This window comes from Gossypium hirsutum, chromosome D07 (assembly GCF_007990345.1).
Source record: "Gossypium hirsutum isolate 1008001.06 chromosome D07, Gossypium_hirsutum_v2.1, whole genome shotgun sequence".
In the NCBI taxonomy this organism is placed as follows: Eukaryota; Viridiplantae; Streptophyta; class Magnoliopsida; order Malvales; family Malvaceae; genus Gossypium; species Gossypium hirsutum.
Genome location: NC_053443.1, coordinates 33,358,821 through 33,383,791, shown reverse-complemented (window position 1 = coordinate 33,383,791; position 24,971 = coordinate 33,358,821). Strand labels below are relative to the sequence as shown.

The 24,971-nt window shown below is 32.6% G+C and overlaps 1 protein-coding gene across 1 annotated transcript; it reads left to right on the top strand.

The window, feature by feature from the left end:
- The first annotated feature begins 15,506 nt into the window (after positions 1-15,506).
- LOC107956177 (probable O-methyltransferase 3) lies at positions 15,507-16,597 on the top strand. The gene is made up of 2 exons (XM_041096858.1): positions 15,507-16,300; positions 16,354-16,597. The coding sequence occupies exons 1-2, from the start codon at positions 15,507-15,509 to the stop codon at positions 16,595-16,597; spliced, it is 1,038 nt and encodes a 345-aa protein (XP_040952792.1).
- Positions 16,598-24,971: the final 8,374 nt, after the last annotated feature.

Genomic DNA, 24,971 nt, shown 5'->3' with positions numbered 1-24,971 from the left:
CATTCATGAAAATTTACTTTTGTCTGTAGGTGATGGGAAACATATTAATTACTAGTGGGCCCGTGGATTCCAAATATCGGACCCTTGTTTAGGTAGATTCCTTCTTACTTTAATCTTGATATGGATTATCCTCTTAGTAATATAGTTACAACTGATGGTTCATGGAATTTAGAATTATTTTGTTTGTGGGTTACAAAGGAGATCAATGATAGGATTTTTGGAATTCCACCACCCCACCCTTCTTCCGAACCTGGCAGGATCATTTCGGGGGGCACTTCGATAGGCTCTTTCTCAAAAGTGCTTATGATAAGCTTCGGGAAGGTACTTGGAATTTGAAGGAACCCATTTGGCAGCTTCCTTGGATGTTTGAAGGTCTGCAAAGAGTTAGATTCTTTCTTTGGCTTGTTCTCAAGAAACGTCTACTTACAAATGCGAAGAGGGCAAGAATAGGAGTTGAAATTGATAGCGCTTGTCAAGTACGTAGACATGGCTCTAAAGATGTATTCCATGTACTAAGGGATTGCCCTATAGTGAGGGACACTTGGAACAAGATTGTTCTTGTAGATAAGCTCTCTAGATTTTACTCTGGGTCACTTACTGAGTGGATGACAAAAACCTTCTTAATCAATAGTTTTTTTTCAAAGGGAGTTGATTGGACGTAACTTTTTGGGATGATTTCTTGGCGAATCTAGAAGAACCACAACATTTTCATTTTTCAGGGTCATTCATGGAACATTGATGAAATCATCAAGAAATCTTATAGTTGGGCAAAGCAGTATGCTTTTGTTCCAAAATCTCCATCATATGGACCAAAAGGTATTGCGGCTAGCTCTCATCTTGAAAGAAATTGGGCGGGCCTGACTACGGATGGTTTGGTCAGGATGGATGATAGTTTTGTTGCTGTCGAGGGTTATGTCTATGACCATAATGGGGACTAGATTTTCAGCTATAGCTGGTATTTGGGTATGTGCACGGTGTTGGATGCCGAGCTTTGGGGTATCTTAGATGGTTTGAATCTTATTCTAGAATAGGGTTATGGAAGTGTTATGATTCAATATGTCAGTCTTGAAGTGGTGAATGTTATTCAAGAGGAATCATTCGGGGGTTTCACTTCGGCTCTTGTAAAAAGAATTCGATAGCTCTTGGAATCTACAAGGGTTTGGAGAATTCAACATATTTCTTGTGATAAAAATAATATTGTTAATGGTCTTGTTTGGATGGTTCGTGATAAGAGATCAAGCTTAAGATTATTTGAAGATCCTCTCTTAGAGGAGTTAGTTTAATTTCAATTTTGTAATTTGTTTTTCATAGAAAAATCTATTTATTAAAATTTTGACAATTATAATATAATATAATTTTATATTTAATTTAAATTATGATAATTGTTCCATTTTAAGATTTATACCATTAGCGCGGGGATTTGGAAAACAAGCCTCCCCATGTTTTAGGGTTTAATTAAAAAAGGACTCCCTGTTTTCTAAATTACTTGAGTATTCCTTGATGTTTTTCTATTATTTCATTAATTAGAAAATCATTCGTTTTATTTATAGTTTTAGTCCTTTGGCATTTCAAAACATTGTTAAATTGGGTTTTCTAAATTTAAACAACATTTATAAATTTAACTAAAAAAAGTAAACATTTTTAAATAATACATAAATGGTTAAAATGTGTATTTAAAATTAATATATTATTCACATTATTATGTCATTGAAATATTAAATTGCCTAATTTTAAATATTTATTTCACTATTTCTTTAATAATTTTGCACACTCAACTATAAAATCCAAAATCATTAATCATATATCTACATTATCACAATTCACTTTATTAAAATTTCTAAAAAATTACTTGCAAGATTTTTATTACGAATAAAGTTATGCATACAATCAATCGGTGCATCACATGGGTAAGAAAACTAGTATAATCTATATATATAATCACAAGTTTGGAAATATTTTTGAACCGAAGAAAATACTCTTTAATTTTCATTATGTTATTAAATTGACATTTAAAAATAAATATAATTAAATTTAAAATTATTAGTTAATTAAATAATATACCATACTTTTAAACAATAAATAAGTTGTGATAAATTTATTTATTTACTGTAAAATAGAATTAGAATAAAATAAGTTAACTATAATTTAGGGTGATTTTTCTTTTGGTATAATATACTATGGTTTTAAACAATAAATAAATTGTGATAATTATATTTAAGTTATTTTTTAAAAAATAGAGATAATTTTTTAACGTAAAATAGAGTTACTAGAATCTATGCATAAAATAGCATCTAATCAATTAATTATATATAAATTTTGTCAAATTATACTTTTTGTGGTTGTCCTATAATTTACTAGTGAGTCTCTACGCTTTAATTTAACAAAAAAAATATTATTCACGTTATTATGTAATTGAAATATTTATTTGCCTAATTTTAAATATTTATTTCACTATTTCTTTAATAATTTTGCACACACCTATAAAATTCAAAATCATTAATTATATATCTACATTATCACAATTTACTTTATTAAAAATTTCTAAAAAACTACTTACAAAATTTTTATTACCAATAAAATTATACACACAATGCATCATATAGGCAAGAAAACTAATATAATATATATAATTACGAGTTTGAAAAAAAATTTGAACAGGCGAAAATACTCTTTAATTTTGATCATATTATTAAATTAACATTTAAAAATAAGTATAATTAAATTTAAAATTATTAAATACTCTTTAATGTAGAAATGAGTTACTAGAATCTATGCATAAAATAACACCTAAGTTAGGGATATTAAAATAGCATCTAATCCTTCAATTATATATAAATTTAGTCCAATTATACTTTTTATGGTTGTACTATAATCTACTAATGAGTCTCTATGCTTTAATTTTTTAATAAAAAATTGTCTCTATCAGCAATACAAAATGGCTGAGAGCGCTATAAATAGAGGCCCAAACATTCACTACACCAAAACAAGCTTTTAGCGGCACTTTTAGCGGCGTTTGGAGCAAAAACGCTGCTAAAGAGTGAGCATTAGCGGCGTTTAAGGAAAAGCACTGCTAAAGAGTGAGCATTAGTGGCGTTAAAGGAAAAGCGCCGTTAAAGAGTGAACATTAGCAGCGTTTATAAAAAACACCGCAAGTAATACACCCAGACGGTGCCGTTTTGTGGCCTTTGGGGGGAATTAGTGGCGTTTTTTGTAAAGCGCCGCTAAAGAGTGAACATTAGCAGCGTTTATAAAAAACACCGCAAATAATACACCCAGACGGTCCGTTTTGTGTCCTTTGGGGGGGAATTAGTGGCGTTTTTGTAAAGCGCCGCTATCTAGGTGTTTTAGCGGCGTTTTTGTTTATGCGCCGCAAAAAAAATTATCTTAATTGAACTATTATTTATATTATTTGAATCAAATTAAACATATTTCTAATAGAATATTTAAAATCTTCAATAAAAAATAACAGGTATAAATAATTTGAAATAAAACACATGGAAAAATTAAAATAGTATTATTTAAAATAATTTTAAAGTTTTTGTTGGGTACATTACTGATTGTTTTTTAATTTATATATTAAAAATTTGAAATTATTATCGTAATTAAAAGAGATAGTAAGTATTAATTTAAATTTAAAATATTGAATTAAGCGTATCACTATAGTTAATATAGGGTTTTAGGTTTTAAGGGTATATATATGATATTATTAATTTAAGATTTTAAGTCGGTTTAGGGGTTACTATTTTAAGGTTATTATTATAATTGATCAGGAGTATATATATAATATTGGATTTAGGGATATGGTGTAAGGGCTAAGATATAATGTTTAGGGGTTAGCACTTAAGGGTTATTAGGAGTTAATTAAGGATTTAGGGTTTAGCTAGGGGTTGGGTTAGGGAACGTAGGGTTTAGATTAATTAGTATTGTCAAATTATATTTTAAATATGTTCTTATATATATAATTGTAAAAGAGGTAATAATAAATTTGTTTAGGATTTTTCGGTTCGATATATGATTTGGTTTCGGTATATTATTAATTTAAATACTAATTTGAATAGTAATGCTCAAATAATTCATGTATAACACTTAAATATATACTTAAATAATTTTGTGAATTTGAATTGAAAGAATGATGAAATTGAAATTGAATTGAAAAACGAAGCTTAGATTTGAAAACATGACTATTTAGGTTTTAGGGACTAAATTGAATAAAATGGAAAATGTTAGGGAACTTCTCAAAAGTGGAATGAGCTGACTTATACCTATAACAGGATGATATAAGACAATTGTGTAAAAAAATATCCGGTGTTTACTTCAAATAAATGAGGAAAATAACGATTTGAATGTTTCAAAATTTAATTTTAAACCGAAAAAATCAAAATTGAGGGGCAAAAGAGGATCTCTTTCGACGAAAACTTCGGCAAACCCCTTTGGCGGTTTGCCAGTGCGTAGATCTCGAAAATTTATTCGAAATAAAAAAAAATTGCCTCAATCGGACAACCGAGCCAAAAGTTATGGCCTTTCAAAGTTTTCCAAGCTAAAAACACAATCTGTTCATGCCAGGTCAGCAAATCACGTCCTAGAGGGTGCGATTTCTTCCACGTAAGCAAATCGTGTTGACGTGGACGCGATGTCCTGGCGCGTACCCTGACATCGCGCTGACGTGGACGCGATTTCACGGAAAATGGCCCATTCCGGTAAATTTCAAACTTTATACAAAAAGTTTTTAGTATTAATTATTATTTAATCAATTATAACTATTTTATGATATTTATTAAAGATTTAGGGATTACTTTGGATGGTCATGCTATTTTAAGGATTAGGGTGTACAGATTTAGGGTTTGGGATATAAGAGTTAGCTAAGGGTTTAGGGGTTACAAGTTACGATCTAGGGGTTAAAGATTTAGGGTTTAGGGGTTTAGGGGTCAAATAAGGATTTTAGGTTAGTTTAGATTAATTTATTTAAATAATATTTTAAAAAATCAATCTAAAGTACCAATTGATATATTTAAATATTATTTTAAATAGAATTCATAAATAAGTTAAAAAATATATTGATATATATTATATGGATGGTTATATATTTAGGTATAATTATTTATTTTGGAAATATATATATAGGACCAAATACATAAGAAATGAAATAAAAAAACAAAAAAATTCAAAACGGCGCCGTTTTGAATGAATAGTTAAAATTTTGGTGGCGTTTAACTGTTAAACGCCGCAAATATGGGAAGCAGTCCTGGCGTTTGTACAAGAAACGCCGCAAAAGTGTCTTTAAAATTTGAGTAAACGACACCGTCCGTCTACACGATTTTTAGCTTATAAAAAAGTTTAGAATTATTTACTTTAAATGTCACCATTTGGCTTGTTGTACGTTAAGTATTAGTGGCGTTTTTATATAAAACGCCACAAACTGAACAATTTGAGAACCAAAAAACAGCGCCGTTTCTGCATACAGGTTTAAATTTTTATGGCGTTTTCGCAAAAACGCAGGAAATTTTGGAAGCAATAGCGGCGTTTTTTCAGTAAACGCCGCAAAAGGGTATTAAAATAATGTCTAAACGGCGCCGTTTCTGTACACGATTTGTAACTTAGAAAAATTTTACAATTATTTATTTAAAACATCAATTAAGTGTTCGTGGCGTTTTTGCACAAAACGCAACAAATAATACAAATTGAGACTAGCAAAACGACGCCATTTCTGTTTAAAACTTGAACTTTTAGTGGCGATTTTATATCAAACGCCGCAAAAGGGTTTTAAAAAATGGGTAAACAGTGTCTCTTGTTTACAGTATATTTTAGTTTGACAAATTTTAGTGGCATTTGTGCTTAAAACGCCAGAAATAATGCAATTATTCTAGACCACGCAAAATGGTGTCGTTTCTGTTCACAGCTGTAATATTTAGTGGCGTTTTTAGGAAAACGCCACAAATAATGCAATTCCAGACCACGAAAACGGTGTCGTTTCTGTTCACAGCTGTAATATTTAGTGGCGTTTTTTAGGAAAACGTCGAAAATGTGGAAAAAATTGCGGCGTTTGTACCAAAAACACCACAAAATGGTGTTAATATAATGGCTAAACGACGTCATTTCCGGAACAGATTTTTAACTTAGAAAAAATTTAGAACAATTTATTTAAAACGTCAGCGTTTGGCTTAAAATAGATTAAGTATACGTGGCGGTTTTTATTAAACGCCACAAAAAATGCAATTTCAGACTAACAAAACGGCGCCGTTTCTGTTAAAAGGTTTAATTTTTTGTGGCGTTTGGTCAATAAACGCCAGAAATTTGGAATAAGTAGTGGCGTTCTTTCAAGAAACGCCGGAAAGGTGTTTTAATATTTTTTCTCAACGATGTCGTTTCTGCAGATGTTGTTTAACTTAGCATTTTTACTCACTCGACAAAGACAGAAAGAAAAGGCAAGTGCAGAGGCCGATTGGGAAGGGGAAAAAACCTAAGAAAATATTCTAAGGAAGAAAGGGGAGGAGAAATCAGAAATCATCAAAGAGGAAGCAACGATTGCGCCATTCTTGACAGTAGTTGCAGAATATCTGGTTAAAAGGTATGCGTTTAATCCTTCTGAAGAACATCGTCTTGATTTGGGGTTTGGGTGCATTGTGTTTTTCAAATTTAGGGTTTAGAAAAAGATTAGATTTTGGGGTTTGCGGTTTGCGGTTTGCGGTTTAGGTTAAAACACCATTCTTGTTTGGAAATTTGGGGAACTTGTGAATTATTTATTTAGCAATTTAAATAGAAGGGTTTGCTTAGGAAAAATTTTGTTTATTTAGGGGTTGCCCGAATAAAAATATGGGTCCTCAACACAACCTGTTGTTTCTCCATTACAACGATTTTTGGAGAAGCATAAAAGGGTAAGGACAGCCCTTCTGGTCATTGTAGTATTTGTTGCTTCTATGGTCATAGGGGATGGTGTGGTCACTCTAGCAATTTCAGGTTGATATAATGGGTAACTAAATTTGAATATCTCAAACTCCCGGATTATCATCTTTATGGCTATGGATTCTAGAGTTTAATCTCGGTTCCTTTTAAACATATGTGGCAACTAGGACAATAAGCAAAACTGTTTTATATATATGTCAGTATATATGATTGTGGATGGTGCTGGTGAGCTTGAGAATACATTCCCTTTAATAGCTCTGCTAATATTTTGCATATGGACTAGACAAGAGATACTAGTAAATAACTCGTCTCGTCTTACACCTGAAAGACTCAAATTAACACAGATTTAAACCCAAGGTAGCTGGTGAAGGTTAAATAAACCATTTTCCTAAAATTTTCTTGGCTGAGCCATTATTCGGACCATGCAATCATTGTTGCAATAGTGCATAATTATGTCTGATTCATTTAGTCTGCTTATTTCTCAGCTGGACATAGTTGATCTCCCATGACAGAGTTATGGATACTAATATCAGAAGTTCTTTAATGAACATAGTGGTGTCATCGTAACTTCCACATTACTTTATTAACTTTAAGTGGTTGCATTATTCCTCCTACCTGGAGTATATTGTTTGTGGTGGATGGTTTGACATGTCTCAATGCTGATTTTTCAATATTCAAATAAGATTTTTAATTTTGGATTTTGTTATATTTAAGTTTTATACTAATTTTTTCCTGTTTATTTGGAACTAACTTACTTATGTTTTCCTTATTATTTTTATTTTTTACAGTAGTTTGCTTCGAAGTCCAGGAAATTGAGGTATTTATTCCTATGTTTCCCACCTCGGTTTTCTTAAAAAACACCTCCAAATGTTTAAATTTTGGATTTTGTTACTTTAATTATTATTTTTGAGTTTTAAAAGGGAGTTTTAATTAAGAATTTTTTTTACGCTGTGGGTATCGGTTTTATTTATCATTTTTGATTTATATGTTGCTAGCTCAATTTGCATGTTACTTTGCCAAATTTTTCCATAACTGCAAGGTATAAACTATGATTGTAATTCTTGTACGTATTTTTTACCCAAGCAAAAACAATTACGCAAATGATTAAAATTCTTAAATCAGTTTATATATTTGAGTAAGTGAATAAATTATGGGCAAATAGTGGATTCGTTTTAAAGTGAACAAATTACGATTTTCAAGGATCTTGTCAATTAATAAATTATCGACGTTAGTTCTCATTTATGCGATTGAATGTTAAATTTATTACTAAAATACATTACTTACTAAAATAAATTACTTACTAAAATTTGTTTAAATTTATTACTAAAATACATTACTTACTAAAATTTGTTTAAATTTATTACTAAAATACATTACTTACTAAAATAAATTACTTACTAAAATTTGATTAAATTTATTACTAAAATACATTACTTACTAAAATACATTACTTACTAAAATTTGTTTAAATTTGTTACTAAAATACATTACTTACTAAAATAAATTACTTACTAAAATTTGATTAAATTTATTACTAAAATACATTACTTACTAAAATTTGTTAAAATTTGTTACTAAAATACATTACTTACTAAAATTTGTTTAAATTTATTACTTAAATACGTTACTTAAATACATTACTTACTAAAATTTAAGTATATATTACATTTCTTACATAACTTGTTAAAATATATTATAATTTTAAAAATAATTATAAATAAGATGCATAAAAGTGCTATACTTACATCATACATATCTTACATAACCAAAAGATTGCTATAAATAATTAATTTATTAAAGAGTATACCTTATAATTAATTTTTGTTATCATGTTATCATAAAAGACAAAATAAAATATAAAAAATATGTGGAATATTAAAATTGACTATTAAAATAAAATGTTATTTTATTCAATATTATTAATAATTATATTAGTAATGTTATTAAATTATATATTATTTTATTAAATTTTATTTTAACAATAATTATGTTAAAATATAATTAAATTATTTATTTTTGTTTTTATTATTTATTAAAAAATATTTAACAATAATCTTATTAAAATTTAATAACAATAACCTACATAACCTACATAACCTACATAATACATTTAAATTACATAACTTACATAATACATTTAACTTACATAACCTACATAATACATAATAACTTACAACTTACATAATACATTTAAGTTACAACTTACATAATACATAATAACTTACAACTTACACAATACATTTAACTTACAACTTACATAATACATAATAACTTACAACTTACATAATACATTTAACTTACAACTTACATAATACATTTAACTTACAACTTACATAATACATAATAACTTACAACTTACACAATACATTTAACTTACAACTTACATAATACATAATAACTTACAACTTTCATAATACATTTAACTTACATAATACATTTAACTTACATAACTTACATAACTTACCATTGTAATTTCTGGTGAAAATCAGACTTCAAGATCTAAGAAATGGACCGGTCTTGGATGAATTTGTCAAAGGTAAGCGACGGTTATCGAAATGGAGTACAGACTTTTCTAAATTTTGCATTGCAATATGCAAGCCAAGAGAACATGATTCTTTGCCCGTGTAAGAAGTGTGTCAACATAAACTGGCATTATCATGAAGTTGTATACGAGCATCTAATTATTGATGGGTTTGTTCGGGGTTATAAACAATGGTTATTTCATGGAGAATGCCCGCCTAGTACTTCCTCTTCAAGGATGGATGTAACTTATCCTGATATTGCTTACCATCAGTCTGATAGAGGGGATGACATGGAAGGTATGTTGCGGGATGCATTTAATATGCACAATCATGGTGTCGAATCATTCCCAGCGGACTTTATGGCTTCTGATGATTGTAATATTGGTGGAAATACTTTTACCGAACCGGGAAGTAATGTACGTCATGAAGAGCCGAATGGAGAAGCGGAAAAGTTCTACGCGCTACTTAATGACATGAACGAAGAACTGTATGAAGGATCAAAATTTTCAAAGATGTCCTTCTGTGTTCGTCTTTTTCAATTAAAGTGTTTGGGAGGGTGGACCAGAAACTCGTTGACAATGCTGTTAGAGTTTTTGAGAGAAATGTTCCCGTTTGCAAAAATCCCTCGGTCATGCAAAGATATGAAGAAAATGATAAAAGATTTAGGCCTTGGGTATAACAAAATCCATAGTTGCCCAAATGACTGCATGTTGTATTGGGGCGATCGGAGAAACCAATAGTGCTGTCATGTATGTGGCCACTCTCGTTGGACAAGTAGAAACACAGAAGATGGGAACGATGATGAAAATGATGCACAGTCACAGAAGAAGCCAGCCAAGATTTTACGGTATTTTCCGTTGATACCAAGGCTTCAAAGGCTTTTCATGTCGTCGAAGACAGCGGAATCAATGACATGGCACCATGATGGACGAACCGTTGATGGATTACTAAGGCATCCGGCAGATTCTTTAGCTTGGAAATCATTTGACAATAAATTTACAAGCTTCGCAAGCGATCCTAGGAGTGTGAGGCTTGGGCTAGCATCTGATGGATTTAATCCTTTCAAGATCATGAGCACTGCCTACAGTGCTTGGCCAGTAGTGCTTGTTCCTTACAATCTACCTCCGTGGATTTGGATGAAGCAATCTTCCCTTATCTTATCTATGATTATCCCTGGAGAGAAAGGGCCCGAGAATGATATCGACATTTATTTGCAGCCACTTATTGAAGAGTTAAAACAATTGTGGGCTGGTGTCAAGACATACGATGTGCTGAGAAAGGAGAACTTTAATTTACGTGCAGCTTTGATGTGGACCATTAATGACTTTCCCGCTTATGCCAATTTATCCGGTTGGAGTACCAAGGGTCGTTATGCATGTCCTTGTTGTGCTGCACAAACATGTTCGCAATGGTTGTACAATGGGAAGAAGTTCTCTTACATGGGGCATCGTCGGTGGTTACCGAAAAATCATAGATTTAGATTTCAGAGTTCTGTATTTGACGGTACTGAAGAGTTCAGAGAAGCTCATTCGCAGACCAGTGGCTCTGAAATCTTGTTCATGTTGGAAGATATGAATTTCATTTATGGGAAGATGAACCAATCGCCAAGCACGCAAAGAAATAGAAGATCCAATGATGAAGCTGATGATGACTCTGATGAAGAGGACGATCCTAATGAGGCGGAGTTGTGGAAAAAAAAGAAGTATTTTTTTGAGTTACCTTATTGGGAGCATCATCTTTTATGACACAGTCTTGATGTTATGCACATTGAGAAAAATGTCTGCGAGAACATTGTGGGTATAGTTTTGAATGTCGACGGAAAATCAAAAGACAATCTTCAGAGTCGACTTGATTTAGTCCAAATGGGAATCCGACCTGATCTTCATCCCAATCCACTTCTGAATGGGAAATATCGGTTGCTACCTTCTATTTTTTCAATGTCGAAGACGGAAAAAGAATTGTTCTGCACGGTGTTGAAGGATATAAAGGTTCCAGATGCGTATGCATCAAATATATCTCGATGTGTTAGTGTTAAAGATCGAAGATTATATTCGCTAAAATCACATGACTATCACATCTTGATGCAAGATTTACTGCCAGTGGCTCTACGATGCTGTATGTCCAAGAAGGTGACGTCTTGTATAATTGAACTATCCAACATAATGAAAGCCATTTGTGGCAAAGTTTTGGACATTCAAGAACTTCAGAAGGTACAGGATCGAGCCGCTTTGACTTTATGCAACATGGAGAAAATCTTCCCACCTTCTTTCTTCACCATTATGGTTCACTTGATAATCCATCTCCCGCACGAAGCAATTCTTGGCGGACCCGTTTTCTATCAATGGATGTATCCCATAGAAAGGTGTTAATTAAAATTTTTAAAGTTTTCCTTCATTCACCTCTATGCCTTTAGTTTCAATAATTAAAAAATGTTGTATATTGTGTTTAGGTTTCTATCCAAATTAAAGTCTTACTGCCGCAACAAGCGATATCCAGAAGGATCGATTGCTGAAGGCTACTTGGCAGAAGAATGTATGACCTTCTGCTCAAGATATTTGGAAGATGTTGAAACAAGGTTAAACAGACCAAATAGGAATGCTGGACTCACAGACCATAACTTAGCCGATACTTATTTGTTCCAAAGTTTTGGAGAACCAATCGGAAAAGTTGAAATTGCAGAATTAGATCATTTATCATGGGTACAAGCACATCGATACGTTCTGTTTCACCACGAATTATTGGAACCTTTACGGAAGTAAGTTCTACAAATTTGATAAATATTTATCAAACTAATAACTATTTATCTTCTAACAAAGATCACATTTTTTTAACACAGTGAGTACAAACAAATATTGAGATCTCGTTTGCGCTCCCGAAGAACACAACATCGAGATATCAATAAGTTGTTTACAAAATCTTTTTATGAATGGTTAAGCCAAACGGTATGCAGTTCGAGCTTCCGCTTACAAATAATAATGTTTTCTCATAACAAATGAATTACTCAGTTTACTTTCCATTCAATAGGTTTGGAGTGGGAAGAACGTAAACGACGATGTTAAATGGCTCTCCCAAGGTCCAAATCGAGTGGTTAAAAGATATAGTGCGTTCCTCATCAACGGATTCAGATTTCATACAAAATATCGCGAGAGGTTGAGGAGAACGCAAAATTGTGGAATAGTTGTCAATTCTGCAATTACAAGTTATGCTAGTGCTAGGGACAATAATCCTGTCGAGGGAAATGTGGAATATTTCGGACAACTTACTGACATAATTGAGTTGGATTACTACGGCAAATGGAAAGTTGTCTTATTTCGTGGTGATTGGGCCGATGTTAATACAGCTCGTGGAATTAAGCAAGATCAATTTGGTTTTACAATGGTGAACTTTGACCGATTGATTCACACAGGACAACAACTGATAGATAAGCCGTATGTATTCTCATCTCAAGTCAAACAAGTTTTTTACTCAAAAGATCCAACTGATGAGGGTTGGTACGTTGTACTCCGTAACATCCCTAGAGACTTGTTTGACATGGGCAGTGGAAGTAGAGATAACATCGACGATAGATCAGTAACTTTGCCCTTTCCAGAACAAAACTTAAACGATAATATCCCTAGTACTAGTGCACAATTTGGATAGGTTCGTCAGGATACCGATGAAGATATTTACGAATAATGATGTAGTAAGATTTTACGATTGTTTAATTATATGTAATATCATAATTTAAATCTTCGTCTTATTATATATTTCAACTGTTTTATATGTGCTGTTATTGTTGTAATTAGTTATTAAGTTATTAACTATTTTATGTGTATTGTAGATAAAATGCCTAAAAGAAAAATTCTAAGGGGAAGCATTGTTCAAAATGATCCAAACTCGATAGCAACAAATAGTACTGAACAATAGACAGCAGTTGGATCTTCAAATGTTCCGATTACAGTTGAGGATCCTACAGAAGTTCAAAGTAATTTTACATTTAATTTACATGCATGTTTCTGTTATAGTTGATTTATTTTTCAAATTCTTATATTATAATATACCATTTGTAGCTGAAAATGGTGGGACGTGCAGAGGTCGAGGACGTACGCTACTTAGAGAGTTGTACGAGTTAGATCCAGTCGAGCGTGTCAAAGTTGGACGAAACAGTTTTGGTCAGCCTGTTGGATCAGAAGCTCGACTTTTAGCAGGATACATGGGCATTTTAGCACGAAATCCGAATATGTTGCCTATAAGCTACGAGTCATGGCATCAAATGCCCGATAGCAACAAAAACCAAACCCTCGATAATATTAAGGTAACAAAATGTTAATGTCATCTATAATGCTTGGGAAATAGTTTCATTTATATTTACTTTATTAACTTGTGTTTTTTGTTTTTTGTAGGCGAGGTTTGCTTTAGAGGTCTCGGATGCTTATGTAAAGAAGGCATTGGGAAAAAGATGGAGAGACAACAAAAGTACTTTGAAGAAAAATTCAACCCTTGATGAGAAATTGCAAAATGTCCCGTCGGGTATGTTGAGGTACCAATGGGAAGATGCGGTTAGATTTTGGCATTCGAATAAAGGCGAGGTCTGACGTACTTCTAAACTATTGTACTTATTTTGGTTTATAGTATTTTCTATTTACGTACTAAAAAATTTCATAACGTAGGATCGTGAACAAGTTGGAATAAGAAGCAGGCAGAAACAAAAATTCACCCACACAGTCGGGTCGAAAAGTTTCGCATGTGTAGCTGAGGCGGAGGTATTTTTAAATTTTTTAATATTGTCGAATATGTATAACTTTCTATTAAATAATATTTATACTACTATATTGTAGGAACGGTCGTCCAGTCAAAAAGTTGGACACCTTCAACTTTTTGAAATTACACATAGGAAGAAAGATGGATCTCCCATGACTCCTGAAGCTGCTGAAATAATGGTACGTTTACTTAATACGATTTGACTTATTTTAGTTATTTATAGTGTTTATTTTCTAATGGTTTAATTCATTGCTTGTAATGCGACTATTGTTATGTTGCATATGTTTTTCAATATATAATATTGCGTTCCTAACTATGTGATATATTTATTAGGAAAAACTAAAGGATAAAAAGGCGGAGTACGAAGCAATTGCTTCTAGTGATAGTTCGGTTCATCTTGAAGATATTGATAACCGGATTATTACTGAAGTTTTGGGTCCTGAAAGGTATGGTCGGGTTCGATTTCAAGGATCTTTTGTTAGCCCAACCCAATATTTTGGATCCAGCTCCCACCAATACATGGCTTCGGGGAGTCAGGCTCAAGTTGAAGTTCAGAGATTAAAAGACCAGATGGCTCAGATGCAAGCGACTACAAGTGAGGTTCAAAGGAAATATGAAGAACTCCAGCTACAACTTAAAGCAGAGGCGGAAGCGAGGGAAGCAGCGGCTGCAGCGAGGGAAGCGGAGGCTGCAGCGAGAGAAGCAGAGCAGAGCAAAAAGTACGACGAACTTCAGCAGCAGCTTCAGATTATGATGAAGATGTTTAAGTCGCAACTTCCGCCTTCATAGTGTATGACATAAATATTTTTATCATTTTAACATTTAACATTTAACATTTTTTGCAAAAACAATATGAATTCACTTTTATTTATTGATATTAATATTATTTTATTCCCTTATGTTGAAATATTATATAAATTTATTGCTATTGGCTGCTTTTGAATTGTGGCTTTTGAATTTTTGCTATAGGAGGGCCGAAAAAATGAAAAATTTAATATAAAAAAATCCCCAAAATAGTGGCGTTTTTGTATAAAAGCGCCACTAAAGAAGATGTTCTTTCACGGTGTTTGTAAAAAAATGCCACTAAAGAACATGTTCTTTAGCGGCGCTTGTAGAAAAACGCCGCTAAAGAACATGTTCTTTAACGGCGTTTTTGTTTGTAAACGCTGCAAACGTTTGCGACGTTTTCGTTAGCGGCCTTTTTTGCGGCGCTTCTTCTTTAGTGGCGTTAAAAAGCGCCGCTAAAGGCCTAAAAAAACACCGCTAAAAACCTGTTTTGGTGTAGTGATTGAGGTTTAGCAATACCAATTACTTGATAAAAAGAAATGGATTTGATAAAAGGAGATGAGATTAATTAATCTTGATGAGTTGCTTGAAGCTCAGGCTCATGTTTGGAACCATACGTTCAGATTCATAAGCTCAATGTCACTGAAATGCGCTATCGAACTACAAATACCAGATATCATCCACAACCACGGCCAAGCATTGAATCTTTCAGACCTAGCTTTGGCTCTTGGTATCCATCATTCAAAACTTCACTGCCTCCACCGCCTCATGCGCATCCTCATTCATTCTGGCTTCTTTGCTGAATCCAAAACCAACCCAACTGACCAACAGAGAGCTTATGTCCTCACCACTGTTTCTCATCTTCTCCGAAAGGACAATCCCTTGAGTTCAACTCCCTTTATACTCGGAATGCTTGACCCCGTTTTACTAAAACCATGGCAATATTTAAGTTCTTGGTTCCAAAACCTTGACCATCCTACAGCATTCAGCGCAGCTCACGGTGAGAGTATGTGGGATTATGCCAGGCATGAGCCGAGGGTGAATCATTTCTTTAATGATGCGATGGCCACTGATGGGCTTCTGGCAGCGAGCGTGGTGCTTAGTAAGTGCAAAAGAGTTTTTGAGGGGTTGAAGTCAGTGGTTGATGTTGGGGGTGGGACGGGAATCATAACAAAGGTATTTGCTAAGGCTTTTCCTCAAACGGAATTCACTATCTTTGATCTTCCCCATGTTGTTCATGGCTTGCAAGGATGTGAAAATTTGAATTATCTTGGTGGAAACATGTTTGAAGGAGTTCCCCATGGAGATATGATCATGCTAAAGGTTTGTTTATTATCTCTAATTAATTTGTTGTCTTGAAAATTAAAATTTAACCTTATTCTATTCATCATCTACTTGATTACAGTATTGGGAAGAAAGAAAATGGAGGGAAAATCGTGATTATGCAAATGATAATTGAGAACCAAGAATTGGATGAACATCAGTCTACTGAAACTAAGCTGTCTTTTGACATGGGCATGATGGTTTGTCTTGGTGGTCAAGAAAGAAGCGAACAGCAATGGAGTAAACTGTTTGCTCATGCTGGGTTCACTCACTATGAAATATATCATATTTTAGGTCTAACGTGTCTCATTGAGTTATTTCCATAATTAATTATTTGTGTTAAAATTTTGAATTGTTATAAATACAATGAATGCCTATAACTTTTAAATATTCATTATTAAAGATGCTTAATGTATGTGTTAATGAAGCAGTTAAATAAGCTTCATTCGTTTATGTTGCATTGAATGTCAATAGCTTATATATAGCTCTTTTATAAATGAAAAGAGAAGACCAGAAAATTATCTATTTACTTTAAGTATTCTTTTCTTTAATTATTTTATAACATGAATAAAATTATAAAACCTATATGAAACATGAAAGTCGTGTTTATTATATTATTTTTAGTATTTTATCGAGTGAGATATGTTTATGTCTTTCTTATTTATTGTGTTTAAGATTATGATATGCGTAATAAAGTGCTATCTTCCATTGTGATAAATAAAGTTTGCAGCATTTTTTATTAATGATTTGCAGCATTTTTTATTAATGACAAGAATTTGATCGAATCGAGTAAAATTTTTTTAAATTAATCGAATTAATAAATTTTATTTTATCATCTTAATTTAATTTAATTTTTTATTGTATTGCTACCACCATCAACCATAAATCTAACATAAAACAAACATTAGAGTTTAAACTTTGATATTTCGGATTGGTCGGCCACATTGCTTTAATCAGTAATGATATAAGATTTAACAAAACTTTGTCTTAACAAAATAATGTATAAAATTTGAAAGGTTTAGAGGAAGTTAGATTGATGCAATCGAATTGATGATGATGTTCCAAATCAGCTTGGAAATTGTTCTTATTCAAGTTTGTGATATTCATTTTTTTCTGGAAATAGAAATTTAATACTTTTATTTACAAATTGTTATTGTTAGTGTAATTTTTATGAATTTTGTGTTTCACGTTATTTTTATGAGATATGTTGATACACGATATTAACGGAAGTGGAGAAGGAGGGAGAGGGTGTCCTGGTGAAAAAGTAGAGAAGAAGATGATGATAAAGTGGAGTGTTTGAAGTGTCATCCCCCTAAAGAGGGTCTTTAGAAATACATATAAGAGGATTTTTTGGGTCAGACTACGGTCATGTTATGATATATTTTATTATAATTGTACAACAAGATAAAAAAGCATTTAACTCATTTTTATTTTGTGAAAATATTTATTAATTGTATGTTGGCCTCATGATTTTTTAAATAAGTACTATGTCTCTATTTATCCCATACTTTGCATAATTTATCATAGTAATTCTATTTATTAAGTTATTATTTGATAAATGAAGAAAATTAATTGCTCAAAAGTTAACGGATAATATAATTTTTGGCTCCTAAACTTGAGAACCGATCGATATACTAGTCCGAACAAAGGATTTGAACCAATTGCATCGGAAACTACTCAAAACTAGGACAAAAATAAGTAGCCGAACAAGTTGAACCGATTAAATATTTTTCTTCTTTTTTAAAACTTTCATGTATTTTTAATGAAGCTATTTAATTATTATTGGTCTAGTAATTGAACTGATCAAACAGATTGAATTGAGAACATTGTATGTGACACTCTAAAATTGTACCATGTCATCACTTGAAAATTTGTATATATATTTTAATTTTCAAGTGATGATGTGACACAATCTCATAGTGTCATGTCATCAAACTTTATATTTTTTAAGTTTACGAACCAAAATCAATCTAATTGTCAAGTTCAGGTACCAAAGAAGAAAAAAAAGAAAGCATAGGTACCAAAGTGGACCTAGTTGCCAAGTTTATAGGCCAAAAATTATATTATCTTAAAACCTGAACACTTTTAGTCTGGAATTTTATAAAGGGTTAATATATAGCTTGCTCCCTGAACTTGTCTAAAAGTACTAGTTGGTATTTGAATTTTTTTTACCTAGTAGATACCTGAACTTGTATTATGTCATTCAAGTTGGTATTTCTGACAAACACCGTTAGTTTGTGCTGATGTGACATTGATGGTGAATTCGATGGTGACGTGTAGTAGCCTATCAGTATAACATGTGGCAGACATATATAAAACATTAAAAAAATCTTTAAAAATATATAAATTAATTAAAAAGTATAATATTTTTTCACATCAAGAATAAACCTGGACAAGATTTTGTCCAAATACATTTGAATTTCGACTGGAGACCTATTTGTTCAAATTCATTCTACATTAATTTTTTATTATAAAATATCAGTTTTTAGGCTTTTATTATTTTAAAAAGATATATAAAATATAAAAATCATATAACATTTTGAAATATATACGTATACATTTGTTTATTGGTTTTGATTAATACATACATATACATACGTAGATCATATATCTATATTATCACAATTTACTTTATTAAAAATTTCTAAAAAACTACTTGCAAAATTTTTATTACGGATAAAATTATGCATACAATCTATTCGTGCATCACATGGGTAAGAAAACTAGTATAATCTATATATATATATAATAACGAGTTTGGAAATATTTATGAATTGAAGAAAATACTCTTTAATTTCCATTATGTTTTTAAGTTGACATTTCTAATAGGTAAGTATCATCATTCCCGGTTTCGTTTAAGTCCAAAAAATTAAAACAATTGAAGGGTTAAATTGAAAGAAGTTAGAAGTTGGCGGCCTCTACTGAAAAATTTGGAAAACTTAGTGACTGATTTTGGATGAGGTTTAGAACCAATTCTGGTTCGGTTGGATTAAAACTAGCTAGTCCCTGAATAGAAGACAAAATTATTACCAATGGATGGTTTCTATAAGGTTGGCAACCGAGTGTGAAAGGCTATAAATAGCTTGGAAATGACTTCCCGAAGAGACTTCTTCTTAAATATGTTTCATTTTCCTCTCTTCTTCATCTTCTTCCTTGGTTGCTTTGAAGAAGAGATAGTTATGAGAAGCTCTGCATGGAGTGGTGATCATGAGGTTTGAGTAGGAAAAGTAAAGAATCCGATAAGCTAGTAAGGTTCTTAGTCCTTCTATATACGTAAGATTAAGAGAATGAAGTTATGGATTCCCAAAAGATCTTTTTAATGGTTTTGCATGTTTCTAGAAATCTGAGTCTTAAAGCTGAACTTACTAAGTTTAACTTATGACCTTAGTTGTCAAGCTTAATTGCCAGGATAAAGAGTATCAGGTGAGTTTTTGTGATCCATTTCTGGGATAATGTATGCTCTCTGCTGGTTGTGAATACTTGCTATGATAAGGATGAGTAGGTTTATGAGTATCCGCAAGTGTCAGTATGTATAAAATGTATACAACTTTATGCCTGAAAAGCAATGCACTCCATGTTAAAATGTTTATGGATTGCACGTAATGCCTGTTTATATTTTGTGGAGTACGGAAGAGAACTATCGACGAGTTATATGAAGTTAGGATTGAGAAAGGATGATTCTATTTGATTCCGTCATACAATGTTATTGAGTGCAAACCGTGATGTGCAAAGCTCCGAGCCTTACGGAGGGGACACTACTGTGTTCAAGCATCAAGTTTAGGAATGGTGAAATGGAGGAATGGTCAAAGGGATAGGGAAAATGGAATTCGTGTTAGATACTGCCATATGAGGCTATTGAGTGCAAACCTAGATGTGCGAAGCTCTAGGCCTTGCGAATGGGCCACTTCAGTGTTCAAGCATCAAGGTAGATATGAGATGGATTGATATCGATTGTTATTAGATTCTATAGAGCAACACTGTGACGATAATCAGTAGGATTTATAGGGCAACACCACGATAATGTTAAGGTCCTATGAGGCAACACTTTAAAATAGGTTTAATGAGAAACACCATAGCTCGGCTATGGCAATCGATACAATCTGTTAGAATAGTAAACATGAGGTAGTCCGCTAGGACGTTAAACATGGTGATTATATTGTGTAAGACCATATCTCGGCTATGGCAACCAATAAAGTCCACCGGGACAGTAAACACGAAGTAGTCTGCCAGGACATTAAATATGAGGTGAAAGGGTGTAAGACCATGGCTCAATTATGACAATCAACAGAGTCTGCCAGGATATTAAATACGGGGTAGTCCACTGAGACATTAAAAACAGGGTAGACAACCAAGACAATAATATTGGAAAAAGAGTTAAAAGAATAACGCAAGTATTAGCAAGCAGATTTTGAGGAATTCGCCAAATGAGGCAAAAGTAGTAGAAGATAAATAGTCCGCCAAAAAAATTATCATGAAAACTGGTAGGGAATAAGGGCAAAAACCTAACAAGGATCAGACATGAAAAAAATGATGTGTTAGTATTACCTTGTACATGGGCAAGGGAAGAAGACTTATTAGTAGATTGCAGTTAAGGATCAGCCAATGAGAGCCACAAAAAAGTGCTCAAAGAGGCTCTGTAAGTTAGAGGAAAATCTGAAAGGGTTATTGGGAGATTCGCTCCCAATATAAGACTCGTTGAAGCCAAAGTTAGGCGGAGAGGACTAATTGTCGGTACTTCGGATAGACTACTTGGTAAAGAGGGGTTAGTTAGAACTGATTGACTGAAAGAGGTATCAAAAGGGATAAATCGATTGACAGATATGTCTATCAAGACTGTTTCTCTTTAAGGGGATATCTATTAAGAAGAATCAGCCAAAGAGCTAGTTCCATAGAGAACCATCATATGAGAGAAATAGTGAACTTGACTGGTCACTCGAATGACAGTCTATCAAATACTATAGACCAAAGGGGTTCACAACAGACAAACATGCTCTTTAAGAGAAAGAAATCACTGTTAGGGAAGTTCACAAGGGAATAACCCAAACAATATTGCAACCCAAATGTAGGGTGAAATGAGGTTTAGTCTGCCAGGTTGGCATAGGTCCTCATTAGCTAAACCCACTTGTGGAATGTCTGTAAGGCCTATAGGACTAAAGTAAGAAAATAGAGTCCACCAAGGACTAATTGAGTTTGATATGATCTCCAATGAAGGAAAAGCTAAAAGGGGTATTAGGTTGATAGGTAGGACAACTACCTTATAAGTTCAAAGGTAGAAAAATGAATCTGTACTGGTAATTGACCACCCAACTATGTGATTAAGGATGAAAAAATTTGAGTAGAAATATGTTCGAGAAAGAAGATGGATAAAGGAAAGAATGTATGTAAGGAAAGGATAAAGTTCGTCAGTATGGAGAAATGCCTAAAAAAATTTCAAAACTTATCAAATGGTTATAGGGTCAACCAGGGGAAGATCGCCTAACAACCTATCTGTTTATAGATATGTTCGAGAAATGAATCAAAGATCATCAATCCGTATTGAGGGGAAATGTCTCAAGACAATCAGCGATTTAATTGTGTTTAGTTTCTCATTTTATTACCCTGACAAGTTTGGGGCTAAATTTTGCGTAGTATAGTAAGAAACTCACTAAGTTCATCTGAACTTACAAGTGTTTTGAATTGTGACGCAATACTCACGAGGTAAAGAAGCTTGAGGAGGGACCAAGCCAGATCGAGGTAGAACAAGGAGAAATCATTAGTTTGGAGTCATGCACATAGGAGGGGGTACCTTTAGAGGCTTTGCCTCGGGGCCCATTACATTCTACCTAAGTAGTATCTTTAGAGCCCAAAATTTTGAGATAGTAAACTTTTATCTTAATTTAAGGGTTATGTTGTAAGAATATTTATTAATAAGATATAAAGTCAGTCTTTAAAATTGTTAGGTTAGAAATGCGTGTTTAGTCCAATTCGGTCCATTTGTGACATCCCGTGCCCCGGATTCGGAGGTCAGGTCGGGTGAGGGTGTTACAAGTATAATATTTTTCCATTTGAATTTACTAAGCGTTAAATGCTTATTCTAGTTGTTTTTCTATTTGTAGATCATCACCTTGTAGAACTTGCCAAGTCGAATTAGCACGAAGCACACACTACCAACAAGACGGTAGAAGTATGTTCATTTTGAGTCTAGATATTGTGGCATGTATATAAGGACACCTTAGTGTGAACATGGTCATTTTAAGTTCATATTTATGTGAAAAATGTGGTAATGGTTGATCTTGCATGTTAAGCATGGGATATGACTTAGTTGATGCATGGTTTGGAAAAGTTTGATGCTATTAAAAAGGATGATCTTGAACTTACTTGAGCTTAGTATGTTTAAGGTTACAAAATGAAATGGTTAAGATAGATAAGTTGGTGAATGATTTGAAAATGGTAAGCTTGAATGTTAAGCATGATATATAGCTTAGTATATGCATTGTTTGATTTCATGTAAAGATCATTTAGGTGCTTAGTTTCCAAATTGCATAAGTATGGCATGATAGATTAGAAAAATGAAACAATTTTGGTATGGTTAGTTGATAAAGGAAAATGCTTAAATGGTAAATGTTAGTTTGGTACTATATTGAATGTTTGATTTCACATGTTCATACGCTTGAATTGGTATACGTTGATATAGAATGATGATGTTTTGGATTGTAGGAAGATGAATGAATGTATATAAGCATTGGATTGAAAGCTTGAAACTTGTGCCAAACACGCTTTTGCCCAAAACTGAGGTAATGTCGCAACCTCGAGTCCCCGACGTTGTGACATGGGTTGACAGTGGGTGATGTTGCGACATCGAGATGCTTAAAGTTGAGATGTAACTCTCTAAGTTGACGATGTCGTGACGCGGAAATCATGATGTCGCAATATCAACCCTAGATTTTGAAAACTTCACAATTTGTTCCTAATTCAACCGTGAGTTAGCAAAAGAGTTTTTGTAAGCTCATATGTTACCCGAAAATAATTATGTTGCATAGTATGAATGTGAATTAAACTTAATTGCATGTGTAAATGGTTGTATGATGTATAATTGTCTGAAGTTACTCCAACAACGAATGTAGCATCTTATAGCTCAGACCTACGATCAGGTCGGGTAAGGGGTGTTACATCACCTTCTTCGATAACCTTACAGGCGGTATCATCAGTCGACATAATGAATGCCTTTATATGAGATTTTCAATAGGCATAATTTGAATATACTACCAGAAGTAGGGCTCGTGATACTTAACTTCCTTTTTTTATTGGGTTCATAACTATAGATACACCACTATATTGTCTTCAAACATCTTATGAAGCCAGGCTTTGATACTAATTGAAACCAAAGTTAATCTACATATATGAAAACTTTAACTATGTTCAAGACTCATTGCAGTATGAAATAGAACGGAAGTTGTGAACTTGTAAAAGAAAAAAGTAAGAGGAATAAGAAACAACGAAACCAAGTTTTTTTAACACAGCTCAGATACAATTGTCCTATGTCTACAAATCTTTGCTTAGGATATACTCTTATTCAATCAACCAAATCAATCAAGCGAAACAATATGCCTCTATTGGCTAAAGCCTATAACCCCTTTGCAAGCCAAGTTCATACAGCCCCAATAGAGAACAATACCGCAATCAACATTCACCAAAGATAACTCTCAACTCCACTCAAGAGAATTCATCAACAAATAAACAAGAATATAAAATGCTCAACAGAATAAAAATAAACAAAGCTAGTGTATATTTCCATCTCTCTGAGTCATGTAGCTCCAAGGGAATGAGACACATATTTAATGTGTCGATTAACAACTTGTTATCACAAGATAAACTTCAATAAAATGGTAGATAAATCCCTTGAATAATCCTTTGCATAAATTAGATAAAATCCTTTGATTAATCCTTCAACAACTAAAAAAATAAGGATAAGGCTTCAATCCTTATCCAGTAGAACTCATAATTTCATCAATATAATCGATTAAAGAGCTAAAGAGTCCTAGTAAAAAAATTACTCTTGTTTTTTCAAACATGACATCCCTTTGTAGGCCAAGAATGTCAAGCATCCATGAGGCCGAAACAACCCACGACCCAAGCAGAAATTGTTCTTATTCAAACAAAACATGGAACAAGCAAGCATAAAACTCCAACAATTTTTTTAGAGTTTTGATGAAAGGAAATTAAATGAAAATTTTGAAGAAATTTTTGGGTTTTTTTATATAAATTTTATAGAGTTTTTGTTGAAAAGGAATTAATTTTAGGGATTTAAAAAAATATTTGAAAAAGGACAAAAATAAAATAGACTTATTTCTTAAATACCCCAAATTTTTTTGGTCAAAAGTCAACATAATGACATGTGCTGCTTTTTGAATCGACAACATGTCATGCCATTAGCAAATCTGACATTGTTAGGGATAGGTATCGGAATAGTTAACAAAATTAAAGTATAAGTACCAAATTAGACATTTTAAAACCGTAAATACCACATCAAAATAAAGTACAAGGACTATTCTTGTTATTATCCCTAAAAATTTATTAAAAAACTAAACTTGTTAAAAAAACAAATTCTATTACAATAAAAATTTAGTAGAATCTATTTTTAAATAATATTACATTGGGTGAACCAAATACTTATTCCAACTAGAACTGAATATAATAATGTAACATACTTTTAGTAGTTTT

What these genes read in the sequence shown, in the direction of transcription:
- LOC107956177 (XM_041096858.1), top strand. Translation starts at nt 15,507, where the DNA reads ATGAGATTAATTAATCTTGATGAGTTGCTTGAAGCTCAGGCTCATGTT. An exon ending in TTATCTCTAATTAATTTGTT is followed by an intron (nt 16,301 to 16,353) that starts GTCTTGAAAATT and finishes ACTTGATTACAG; the next exon opens with TATTGGGAAGAAAGAAAATG.